Source organism: Furipterus horrens, unplaced genomic scaffold (genome assembly GCF_987537825.1).
Source record: "Furipterus horrens unplaced genomic scaffold, mFurHor1.1.pri manual_scaffold_2, whole genome shotgun sequence".
In the NCBI taxonomy this organism is placed as follows: Eukaryota; Metazoa; Chordata; class Mammalia; order Chiroptera; family Furipteridae; genus Furipterus; species Furipterus horrens.
The window spans coordinates 195,361,013-195,373,409 of record NW_028327172.1 but is presented as its reverse complement, the minus strand read 5'-3'; the positions used below and the strand labels follow the sequence as shown (position 1 = coordinate 195,373,409).

The 12,397-nt window shown below is 42.9% G+C and overlaps 1 protein-coding gene across 1 annotated transcript in view; it reads left to right on the top strand.

Moving 5' to 3' along the window:
- The first annotated feature begins 1,618 nt into the window (after positions 1-1,618).
- Positions 1,619-12,397, top strand: part of PGM2 (phosphoglucomutase 2) — a 29,472-nt gene continuing 18,693 nt past the window's right edge. Inside the window, exons 1-3 of the mRNA XM_090266990.1 lie at positions 1,619-1,758; positions 5,851-6,018; positions 9,680-9,786. Coding sequence (XP_090123116.1) covers positions 1,672-1,758; positions 5,851-6,018; positions 9,680-9,786 — 362 coding nt within the window. The 5' untranslated portion in view covers positions 1,619-1,671. The remainder of the gene's footprint in view (positions 1,759-5,850; positions 6,019-9,679; positions 9,787-12,397) is intronic.

Here is a 12,397-nt window from a genome sequence, read left to right as displayed (position 1 = left end):
ATTCGGAGGATTCAGAAGGCTTCTGGGGATGATGCAATGAGAGCAGCACAAATAAGAGTGGGGCACAAATACTTCAAAGATGCTCAAGAATCTGTTGAAGGTGATCCATGCTCTGGAACGCCCGCAACAAGCAGAGCACCCGAGTATGTTGAACATGTACGGGCTGCAATCAACAAAGATTGGTGACTGACAGTGTGAGAACTAGTAACTGATGTGAAGATTCCAGAAACTTCCACGTCTGAGATTTTGATGCAGGATTTTGGCATGAAACGTGTCGTGACAAAATTTGTTCCACGGCTTCTGCTACCAGAGCAGAAGGAGCATCGTGCTGCAGTTGCTAATGACTTGATTAAAACCACTACCAATGAACTGTGTGAGGTCCCAAGGTGCCTACTTTGAAGAGGACTGAGGTGCCATTGTCCTATGTACAATGTTTCTTGTGTCTTGTATCTTCTTTGATAAATATATCTATTTTTCATATTACCTGGCTGGATCCTCTCTGGACATTGAAATTCAATTCGGTAAGTTTTGATAAACACAGCTGGAGATACAAAACAGTTCCATTACTTGCAAAGTTCCTTTTTGTCCTTTGTAGTCAACCCATCTCCCCACCCCCAGTTCTTAAAAAAACACTGATCTGTTTTTCCCCCTGTATTTTTATGTATTTAGACTTTTGCATATATGGAATGATCCAGTATTTAGGGGCTGGGGGTGGGTAGGAGGGAAGGAAGGTCTGGCTTCTTTCACTGAACATAATGTTTGTGAGGTTGATCATTGCTATTCTGCATAGTAGTTCATTTTATCGCTGTGTGAATAGTCCATAATTTGTTTATATCACTGTATGAGTATACCACAATGTATTTATCCATTGTATTGTTGATGGGCATTTGGGTTGTTTCCAATTTGGGGCTGGTGCCAAATAACGTTGCCAGAAGTATTTTCACACATGACTTTTCATGCTTACTGAAAAGGCTTATCATCCCAAAGTCATGAAGATGGACTCCTCGCCAAGGTTCTAGAAGTTTCATTTTACCTTTCACACTTCGGTCTGCGATTAACTTGGAATGCATATTTGCACGTGATATGACCTAGGGGTTCAAGTTTAGAGTTTCTTTTTTCCTATATGGATATACAGGTGACCCTGTACCATTCATTGAGGGAAAAAAGTCCTGTCTCCTCGCTCCTAAAAAAGTAAGCTGTCCACACAAGTGTAGTTTTGTTTTTAGACTCTCCATTCTGTTCCACCCTCTATCTTCATCCTCCTATTTTGTTCTTTTGTAAGCACTTTCTTGGTTATTGTTGATCCTCAGAATTTCTACTTAAATTTTAGGGTCCTGAGTTTACCCACCCTTGGATTCCAGCACCTGACCCCGTGCCTGGCGCATAGCAGGCACCAGTGAACAGCTGTTGCATGAATGCGGGTGTTCTAGGTAGCCTTTCAGAGACAATGGGAAGGACCCAGCCCTCCCACCTCCCCTTCACCCTTCTACCGGGCCCGCTAACCCAGCGGCGAGGGTGTGAACTGCAAGGGGCGTGCTCACCCGCGAGCGCGTCATTTTCCTGCGGGGCCCGGTTGGCTCCGCAGCGCTCCTCCCCGCCCCGCCCCGCCTGTCGCCACCGGGCCGCCGGAACGAGATCCCGGCCTCCAGAAATTGGTGGTAGCAGCGTGGGATGGCGGCGGCGGCTCCCGGGGGCAGTGTCTCGGGCGCGGACACCCGGCTGGACCAGGAGGCAGCGCGATGGCTTCGGTGGGACAAGGTGAGGGGCGCCCGGAGGCTGGGAGCGCCGGAGGAGGTGCGGGGTCCCCTGCCTGCTCCCCCGGCGCCACGCCGCCTTTGCTGCGGCGAGTGGCGGTGCCGGCGCTTCCTTCCTTTCCTCGCCTCCCACGGGAAGAAGGGCGAGGGGGACGCCGAGACGGCCACACCTCTCGGGGCCCGCTGGCAAGGGGCACATTCCGAGTTTGCCCAGGAAAGGCTGTCCCGGGACAAAACCAGTCAGCAGGCCGGTCGGGACTGCAAGTTTCGGAGTCGGGGAGAGAGCCGGGTTGGCTTGGACCCGGCCGCGCGGGCCGCGTGCGTTTCTGTCACTCAGACCGCAGGCTCGGCCTCTGCAGTCGGGTGTGCATCCCCCGCGCGCCCAGCATCGAGCTGTCTGCCTGTTCCTTTGGCGCCTGAGAACTTTGCAAAATAGCATTCCCATCCACACCCCCAGGTGCTTGGTTGCAAGCAGGGGTCCGCCCTGTTGCGCTCGCCTGACGTCCGGCTTCTTTCTCAAGCCTCTGATTTTGCTGCGAAGATGAGACGGAACCCCTGGACACGGCATCCCTAGCTCTGTTCACTCTCTTCTATGCTGGAGCAAAGAGGGAATCGGGGAGCCAGCAGACATGCCTCCGTCTCTCCTCTCTAAGTGGGAGTCTCCGCCTTCCTACTTGTTCTTCCCTGCATGATGTTTGTTTTCTTGGAATATTCTCTGCTCTCTTCTGCTGAACTTGCTTCTCATGGTGTTACTCACGTTTCGGATCCGAACTTCAATGTGGCTTGTGTAGACAGGCCCTCTCTGGCTCCTGAGGGTAAATTATTTCTCCCTAATACTTTCCCTAAACAGACTGCTCTTTTCCTTCATAGCTCTTACTGCGATTGGTGAAAACAAAACAAAACAATGAAAACTTTCTTGTAGGTTTATCGGTTTAATGCCTGTCACCAGGGCTGACTTCAAAGGCATGAACTCCTACAGGTTTTGCACAGGACCCTGTCTAGGAGGGCCCAGCACTTGGTGAAATACTCTGCTGTCCCGTCTTAAAATTCTTAACGACTGTTGAAAGAGGGGTCCCGTTTTTTATTTTGCACTGGGCTCCAGCAAGTCATGTAGCAGGACCTGTCCTCTCCTTCCCAAACTGTCGTGGTTTATTCAGTGCAGACACATGGTAGACACAGGTTTTCCCCACTCTCTGAATGTGGAGTGTTCCTATGGAACCTTTGGTAAGCTCCAAGGGCGGAAAGCAAGGAAGCAATTGCCCTTAATTTATATGGAAAATATTCTCAGCATCCCCAGACCCCAAAAATAACCTACCAACTGACACCATATAACACATGAAGCCTAAAATAACCCTAAAATACAGTAAAAGCAGGAATGATATGATAAATACACACCAAACTTTGTACACCCATCAGTCCACTCTAGCAACAGACTTTCCATTTTATTCATTATTGGAGAGACCACTTTGCTGCTGGCAGAACCAGTAGTAACGAGGGCAGCTTTTCAAGATATTTTTTCTCTGAGTGTGGATAGTATGAGCGGTGGATGCAGGCAAGTTCAGCACACACACCGTGTCGTTATTTCATTCATCGTGGTCAAACGAATCACGTCCAGTTTCATGCTAACACCCTGTGAGCTTTTAGGCTTTCGTGATACCTTAGAACACTTCTTTCTAACAGATGCACAGAATAAACGGAGATAAAGCACACAGACCTAGTACTCACAGACCTAGTTCAAAGCTCTGGTGGCCTGACGCCCAGATGCTGAGTGTAGTTCCGGGGCAGGAGCTTGGCTGGGCCGCTGTTGCTGCTGGGGTGCCGCTGCCTCTGTAATAGCTGCTGCCACACAAATGCTGATCTCCATTTTCCACTTTTTACAGTAAGGGCAAAAATCCTCTTTGGATTTCTTTCTTTTCAGTTAGCAAAAACAGGCACTCATAAGTCTTTCGTAACACAAACTTTCGAAAAGCGGGGGTACCTGTCCCTAAAATAGCTGTTGAGTAAGTGAAGAAGGTTGCATATCCTGTCAGCAGGGCCAGATCTCCTGTCTCTCTATGTTCTGGTACCTGAACATTGAAAGCACACCCTGTTTCTGCATGCTTACTGGCAACTCTGGGTGGTTTTTTTCATTTCCTGGAAAGACGGCCTTGCCATTCTTTAGGGAATGAAAGTGTTTCCGTTTCTGATAACTTAGTAACTTGCTGTGTGTAGAAATCTTTTAGGTGGTAATGAATTGTTCCATAAAATTTTCCCTTTGAAGAAATAAACACCCGATTTCCCCAAAATGTGCTATCAGTCCTTCCCTGGGCAGAGGCGAGGGGTTCTTGTCCTTTTTTACTTTTTAATTTCTACCACTTCTCTTCTTTCCTGTCCCAGTTTCTTCTTTGGTTAGAGACAGGGGGCAAGATGGAACTTCCTGCTAGCTAAAAGCATCGCAGCTCTCTGGTCTGAGCCGCCAAAGGCGACCAGTCACTCTGCATTTCCACTGAGCCTTCACCCTGTTCTTTAGCTGCTGTTAGCATTGGTCACGCCCAGGGCTGATTCTCACCTCTGCAGCCCTCTGGACTTTTCCATTCTTATCTCTTCTCCTTTGGTTTCTCTCAGGCTATTGGTCTTTTATAGATACCAAAGGCTAATTATTGTTTTTTTTTTTTATGGATACCAAAGGCCAATTAGGATTTTTCATATCAACACTGAGAATCACTGGATATTGGCTGTGGCCTTGAAGTTTCCTTCTCGTTCTCTCAGCAAATATTGATTGAATTTCTTATGTTCCAGACCTGAGCCCTTCATTAGGGGCACCTGCCGATCTGATTGGTCAGATTGTTCTCTGTGGTCAGTGGCTTTTGCTTTTAATCAAAAAGCTGGGCTTTCACTGGATTCCTCTTGATTCTGGAACAATCTGAAAATATGGGCTTAATTCCAGAAGGCCAAGGTTTTATTGTAATAGCATTTCAAAGTTTAATTATGTGGCCACATCTTGCCTGCATGTTCATCTAGTGAGATGATGACTGGAAAGTAGAAATAAAGTTGTTACTCTTGTTATTCTTCTTAATTATTAATTTAAAATGTCTGATATGGAATTGATGTGATTGTCATTTTTCTGCATTCTTAATATTTTCTGCAACTGTTATACAAAGAAAAAAGGTCAGTGTAAAATGAACTTAAGTGATTCATGTGAATATCTATTTGAAGCAGTGAGTATAAGAGAAAAGGCACAGAATTCATGCTTATCATGCAGTTTGAGCAAGTCTCTTAATCTCTGATGTGTCTCCATCTGTAAAATGGGGGTTTTGTTCTTTGTCTGCCTCTTGAAGTCATTACAAGATTCAAATTGGACCAGGTATGTGAAATCATTGTACAAGTTATAAAAAACACTACAAAAATTAAGTTTTGATTTAAATTGTATAATCTTTCACCGTCTGGGAAAATTTGAATACGTTAGGGAAGAAAGTGAACATTTGATTACAACTAAGTACCAGGCAGAGAAAGAAGGTTTACATTAATTTAATATAAACCACCTTAAAATGATCTTGTAAGGAATGTTCTAGACTGTTCCCCCAAGTGAATAGAGTTGGCGAGTGGTGGTGTGGCTGAGATTTCATTCTGGTGTTCGGCCCCGCAACCTATAAGTTCATTCCATTTTTCCGAATTGCTTGCCTTGGTAGGAAAGAAAATAATACTTATATTATAAAGGCAAAGACTAGATACAGAGGCAGGCAAAATTAGGTTTACCATTGTTCATATGGAAAAAGACATGCAGATTTTGAGTATTACAATAGCTTTATTAACTCTGTTTCCCACACTCACAACTATAAACCTACTTTTGCCCACCCCTGTATGTATTTCTAATCTATTCTAAATTATTCTGAAACTAAATATACATTTCTTATTAATCACAATATCATTCATTATAATTCAAAATTGACTTTATATTTCAAATTTTAAAAGCATCAAAATATTGAAAAACTTAGATAGCTAGATGGATACCCCCCACCCAAGATGGAGTTATTGTGGGGTTGATTTTTTTATATTTCAGATTTTTCATTCTGTTATTTACCTGGCTGTATCTGATGTATACATTTGTGTTTTGCAGAATCCTTTAACTCTGGAGTCAGTGAAACAGCTGATTGCAGAAGGCAAGAGAGAAGAACTACAAAAATGTTTTGGGGCTCGCATGGAGTTCGGGACAGCTGGCCTCCGCGCTGCTATGGGAGCGGGAATTTCTCGCATGAACGACTTGACCATCATCCAGACTACACAGGTACCACACTTTTTATATGACTTGGTGATTCTTAACATACCCTCAGTGTTAAAAGATTAACTGAGGCATATTAAAAATTTGAAGAGTTTATCTGAGTAAAAATCTGTTTGAATCGGGCAGTGCCAGACTGGAAATGGTTAGAAGGCCTCCCCTGACATGAGCTAAGAGAAAGACTCTTACTGAGAAAGGCAGAAGCAAAGCATAGCTCAGGCGGTTACCTTATTTGGGAAAACTCAGGTGGTTGTCCTTAGGTTTGATTTCTTAACCTTGAGGCACTTACAAGCTTAGATTTTGATTTGCTTAACAGGTTTCGTTTGTTTACTTAGGCTACTAAGGCATGAATGCCACCTCAGTCTTAATGTCCTCTTTGTTTGATTAATTTAACCACAGGCTCCCTTTGTATTTGACAGGCTTAATTGTTTTAATTAAGGCCAGGTCATATGGGTTTGCCTAGGCGCAGGGAGTTGACTCCATAAAGCAAGGCTTGCGCAGCTGGTTGAAACAGTGCTTGTTTCAGAGCTCATACAGGCACTTATTCATTCATTTATTTAACAGAGATTTATTGAGTGCCTACTATGTGCTAGACATTGGGAATATAATAATGACTGAAATAGACTCATGGATCTCTCATGGAAATTATTGCTGAGTTCCCTTGCTTTCATTTGTGAATTTTAATTGTCAGAGTCTAGACCCAACTTTTAGGCACAGAGATGAAGCCTTTGACAAAACAGAAGAGCTGCCACTGAGTATGGAGGTGTCTGTTTATGAGGGAAAGGACTCTTCAGCTACTTAGACTTGTGAATAATGAAGGTCACCTTAATTCTGGGAAAGAAAAGGCTGGAGAGATTGGCTGTGGTGGTTACACATACATTACCTCGTATCCCAACACAAAAGGCAATTGGACATGTTGTAGCAAAACTCTAATAAGATGAGTTTCAAGAGCTGAAGAACAAATCACCCAAAACAGTGATTTAAACAGTTCATTTTGCTCACAGATCTGTAATGTGAGTGGGGACAGCTAGTCTCTGCTACACATGGCATTACCTGGGCCAGCTAGGAGCTTGGAGTTACCTCAGAGCCCCCTCCCTCACATGCCTGCAGTTGTTGCTGGACCACTGCTTGTGGCCTGGGCTTCCTTACAACGTGAGGCTTGGGGTAGCTCCGGAGAGAGTGCATGTGCCAGGTGGAAGCTGTATTGACTTTTATAACCCAGCCTTGAAGGTCACCCCAAATCACTTACTTCTACCACATTATAATTGTTAGATGCAAGTCAGTAAGGCTGCTCATATTTAAGGAGAGGGTATGTAGATACCCACCTCTCATTGAAGGAACATCATGTCATATGCGAGGAACATGTGGGATGGGAACATGTGGCGTGGCCATTTTGGGAAAATTCAATTGGTCACACCTCCAACCTCCTCCCTAGAGAAACCAGTCTCTTCTGGGAATGGGCACTGTGATAGCTAAGCAGCCTGCAAAAAAGCCAAGGTGAGCGTATCCGTTCAGGTCATCTCCTAGGTTCAGCTCCCCTCGGGATAAGATCCCCCACATCCCTAGCACTCTGAATTGGCCATCCAGCCCACACTGGAACACGTACAACAGGAGAGAGGCATGCCGAGGGTTAAAACAATATGTGAGAGCAGCAAGGCAGTTTTAGAATCTTAGAAGTGGTTCTCAAATTAGAGACAAGGGCGCCCAGGAGGAACACCCCAGGTTGCCCCGCCCAGCCTCAGGGGGTGTGGACTGGAGGAATGTGCTGGCTTTCAGTGTGACCTTAGCACCTGCCTGCGGGTGTCTGGTGTGGGCTGTCCGAATGGTGCCTGCACACCCATCTGGTTGGATTTAAGAAGCATATATATGAGTCAAGAACACCCCAAAGGGAAACAAGATGGAGACTGGATAGAAATTTTTTTGTATCGTTTGCCTCGTTCCTAGACGTCATGATTTCCTCTTAGGTTACTTAACTGAATCAGAAGATATCAGTGATGGAGAACTCGCTGTCTTCTGAAATAGCCATTCTGTCTTTGAACTGTTGCCATTCAGGAATGGTTTCGGTTATTTTGAGTCAGAATCTGTCTTTCTGTAGCTCTTCCATATGGGTCATAGTTTGACCTCTTGAAGCCATACAAAGTTTATTTCTTGTGTCCTAGGATGGTTTTTCAATTCTGGAAACCTCCCTCATTCCCCACTAGTCTTTTCTTAGACGTTCTCTTAGGTCCTTGGTCTCTGTAGGCTCCAGAGTCTTTGCAGACGATTTGGAGATGTGAGGATTTTGGACTAAGGCTATGTGCTTTTTGTCCCCTTGAACTTTGGAGCCACAATCCAGGAATCAAACAGAGACGGGGAGAAGATGCTGTCACTGTTGTAAGCCGTAGAGTATGAGCACCTCATTTCCCTCTAAAGAACCCACAAAACCAGTATATGTGTCCTTATTTCTCTGTATCACTCAACCTCAGAAGATATGCCCAAAGCATTTTTTTTTTGTCTAGGAAAACGTAAAGGCATTCTAAATGGATCCTGTTCTGGCAACAAAGCTGTGAAGTATCCTCCCTACCAAAAATGATTTCTTTCAGCCAAAGTGAAATAAGTAATAATGAACCATCATTATTACCTGGTTAACCTTTGTTCCCTTTGTTCTGTGACAAAACCAATTCTATCCAATATTCTAAACTGATTGAATTCAAAGTTCACTGTTTTCTAATCTTTTGCATTTCAGATTGAAGTGATATTATTGCATCCAGTGCGATACACAAATTGTTTTTTCATTTCTAGCAAGTGTGCTAGCCCATATTTTGCATACTTTTTCTTTGTATAATTGGCTATATCATGTAATCGGACAGGTATGCCCTCCTTAAGAATCTCTACCTGCTGAAAAACAGTACCACAAACAAACAGACAGAACATGTTAGGTCAGTCAGTTGTCAAGATCTTATCAAATGTCTTGAGTTTCATTTACCTACTGATAATACAGAGCAGGCAGAAGTATCTGAAACAACCCCCTTCCTCAGGCACCTGGAACTAGTGTAGAAGAAGGAGTATAGGTTTTGGAGGAAAATAACAATAAAAATAATGCTCCGAACAGTAACACATAGTGCTTTCTTGGTGTTGGCCTCTCAGCACTTGGCATCTTTTATTCATTTAATCCTTATAAAAGCCCGTTGTTGAGGTAGATACTATTGTTATTCCCATTTCACAGAAGAGGAAACTGAGGCACCAAAGGATTAAGGAACTTGTCATTTGCTCATAGATGGTGGAGCGGAGTCCAAATCCACAGATACTGTGTGCTTTTAACCCAGCACTGAACCACCTCTAACCAGACCTGGGGGACACATCCAGGCTCTGCTACTTACGTACCTGGGCAAGTCACTGAGCCTCTTTGAGTCTTAGTTTTCCCAGCTGTAAAATGGGACTTCTCAGCAAAGTTGATCTGGGCTTAGTGATACAGATATTAAGTGTCCAGCATGGTACCTGATACATATAGATCAACAATAAAAAAAAAATTTTATTTTCCTGTTGTTCACCTTGTTTAATTACTGAGGGATTTCTCCCCTCTCTGCTACAATGTTCTCCTGTGGAAACAGAGAAAAAGTTGAGCAATTTATCATATACATATGCTATGTTAAAACAAATATACTCTTTTAATCCATGGGGTATTTTTTAGGGATTTTGCAGATACCTTGAAAAACAATTCAGTGACCTTAAGCAGAGAGGTGTCGTGATCAGCTTTGATGCGCGAGCTCACCCAGCAAGTGGATGCAGCAGCAGAAGGTATTTGAAGATACTCTGTTTCTTTGTAGTGTGTTTCATGGTTTTATTTTTAATCATTAGTTCAACAGCTTGCCTTTAAAAAACACTTGTCAGCTGCATTGCTTAACTACAAAAAATGATGGGTACATTCTGTTTGCAACATTTAAAAATTCTAGTTTTACGTTTGGGTTAAGAAAATGAAATTATTTCAATAACTTAGAATTTAATACATGTGTAAATGAAAGAAGTATTTTTAAGTGGCAACCTATTTCTTCTTTTCACTTTCTTCCTTCATGTACTTATTTTTTCATCCACTACTCATAACCTTCATGAACTCCTTCCCATTCTTAAATTCCCATTTCAAGCTGTGTTCTTGTAACATTCACAAACCAACGGGGCTCTCTTATGTAGCTGTAGGAAGAGGATGATGGTGGTGGCCATGATGGTCATGATGATGATGGTGGTGGTGACAATAGGCCAGCAGTTGTTGGCATGCTGAATATGAGCGAGGCATTGAGAAACTTACCCATTTAATCCTCACAACAATCTGTAAGGCATGTCCTTCTCTCTGCTCAAAGATCATAAAGGGAAGGAAGGAGCCGCAGTTTAAGCATAAAGAGGCCAGCACCAAGTGTTGACCAACTTCTTCTCTAGAGGGCAAGTAATAAACATCTTACACATTGTGGGTCGTACACTTTGTCACAACTACTGATTCTGCCGCGTGGCACAAAAAATTCCATAGCCAGTACATAATGGAACAGGCATGGCACTGTTCCAATAAAACCCTGTTTGCAAAATGAGCTGTAGTTTGCCAGTCCCCGCTCTTAATCATGTAATGTGACCTTTTTTTTTTTTACTTGAATACTTTCCCTATTGTGAAATTTTTTTATCGCTTCAGAATATAAGGATTAGTAGTTTCTTAGATTGGAAGAATATTTAATATTAATGAAATTCACATTAACTTGACAATGGTGGATGAGTTCACAGAGTCCGAATCTTTGCCTTTCAGGAGTGTGTAGTCTAAGAGAAAAGCATTAATGGGAACAAATGTGCAGCTGTGAGGAAGAGAACATGGTCAAGGCCAAGGACGGGATGACATCAGTCCTCAGATTGAACTCAGGATGACCTGAGACTTGTGGTCCTTAGTTGCAGGCTCAGAAATGTGATTTTTTTTTCAACAAAGCAAGAGAGAAGCTGTAGTTCTCAAGGATAGATGTACATGAACCACATTTATAAGACAATGATGTTGTACGGACCAGAATACCTGTTTGTCAGTTTTCAGTTAGAAATAGATCATACGCATGCTTTACTGCCCCAGGGGAGAGTCAGTTCCTCCAGTCAGCACATGCCCAGTGCGTTTAGGTGGCGAACTCTGTCTCTCGAGCCTCTCGGATATTTTCATGTTAGGCTGACTACACTGTTTCTGGTTGACACATCCTTTAGATATGGTAACATTGTCAGTGAAGGTACAGATACTTCTTGCTCTGGCCTCGGAGCCACATTAATTCCAAAAAGTGACTGATGTTGTTGATTCTACTTAAGTTACACTTCAGGCTTCAGAGTTGGGTGGAATGGGATGGGATGGAGTGGTACTCAGGGCTGCTGTCACCTACCACAGGCACGGAGTTAGAGATTGTAACCTAAATATTAAACATGGCAAAGCGTTCATGATCCATGGCAATAGAATCTTAAAGAGTCAGATACTCTTGTAGTCTCAGAAATTTACCTAAGGAAATGTTTATTCGTTCTTTAACCTTCCAACTTTAAGTATCAGGTGGGGAACTCAGGTTGTAACTGTTAAGCATATGCAGAGGGACACATTGAATTTTTTTGTGCACATTTGTAATTTAGTTCATTCATATCATGTATATAATCATACATACAAGGTGGGGCAAAAGTAGATTTACAATTGTTCGTATGGAAAGTGATACAAGAATTAATAAATAATTATATAAGAATAAACCTCGTGTTTTGTATACTCACAACTGTAAACTTACTTTTGTCCCACCCCGTGTGGTTGAGTGTCTCCTTTGCCAAGTTCAAGGTCAGCCTGACAATTGATCAATGTTTCATGAACATGAAAGTGACTTCTGTGCCATTCATTCCAGTAAAAATGGTTTTCGTTTAATTCAGATTTTTATTCAGCTTGGTTTTGATAAATTTTGTTACTTTTATGACTTTCCCCTATGTAGAGACTTTTTTTTCTGTTGAAATCATTCTGGTATGACTCTTGATCCTAGGGATTGTCAGTTGTTTTAAGGGCAGAGATCTCTTGTGCCCCAGCCAGCTCCTGGAATTTGGGGAGAGACTGAATGATCGGGTTATTCTGTAATGGTCTAGTGTTCCTTGAGAGTAAAGTGCTCATTTATTTTGGTAAAGTACTTTACTCCCAGCCTGGAGAAAGACTCTATGTCCTGTGTCCTGCCCTAAGCCAGTTGCTGTAGAAGTTAAGAAAAAATGTCAGTGACAAAGATTTAAGCCTTTTTTAAGGGTTCAATGGAGCCAAGATACAAGCATGTTGTATACATATATGTCACATACACATATGTGATACATATACACACGTGCCAGTATGATAATATGTCATCAAATGCTAGTCTGCATAGTCTATACTGGATTGTGATAGCTTTAG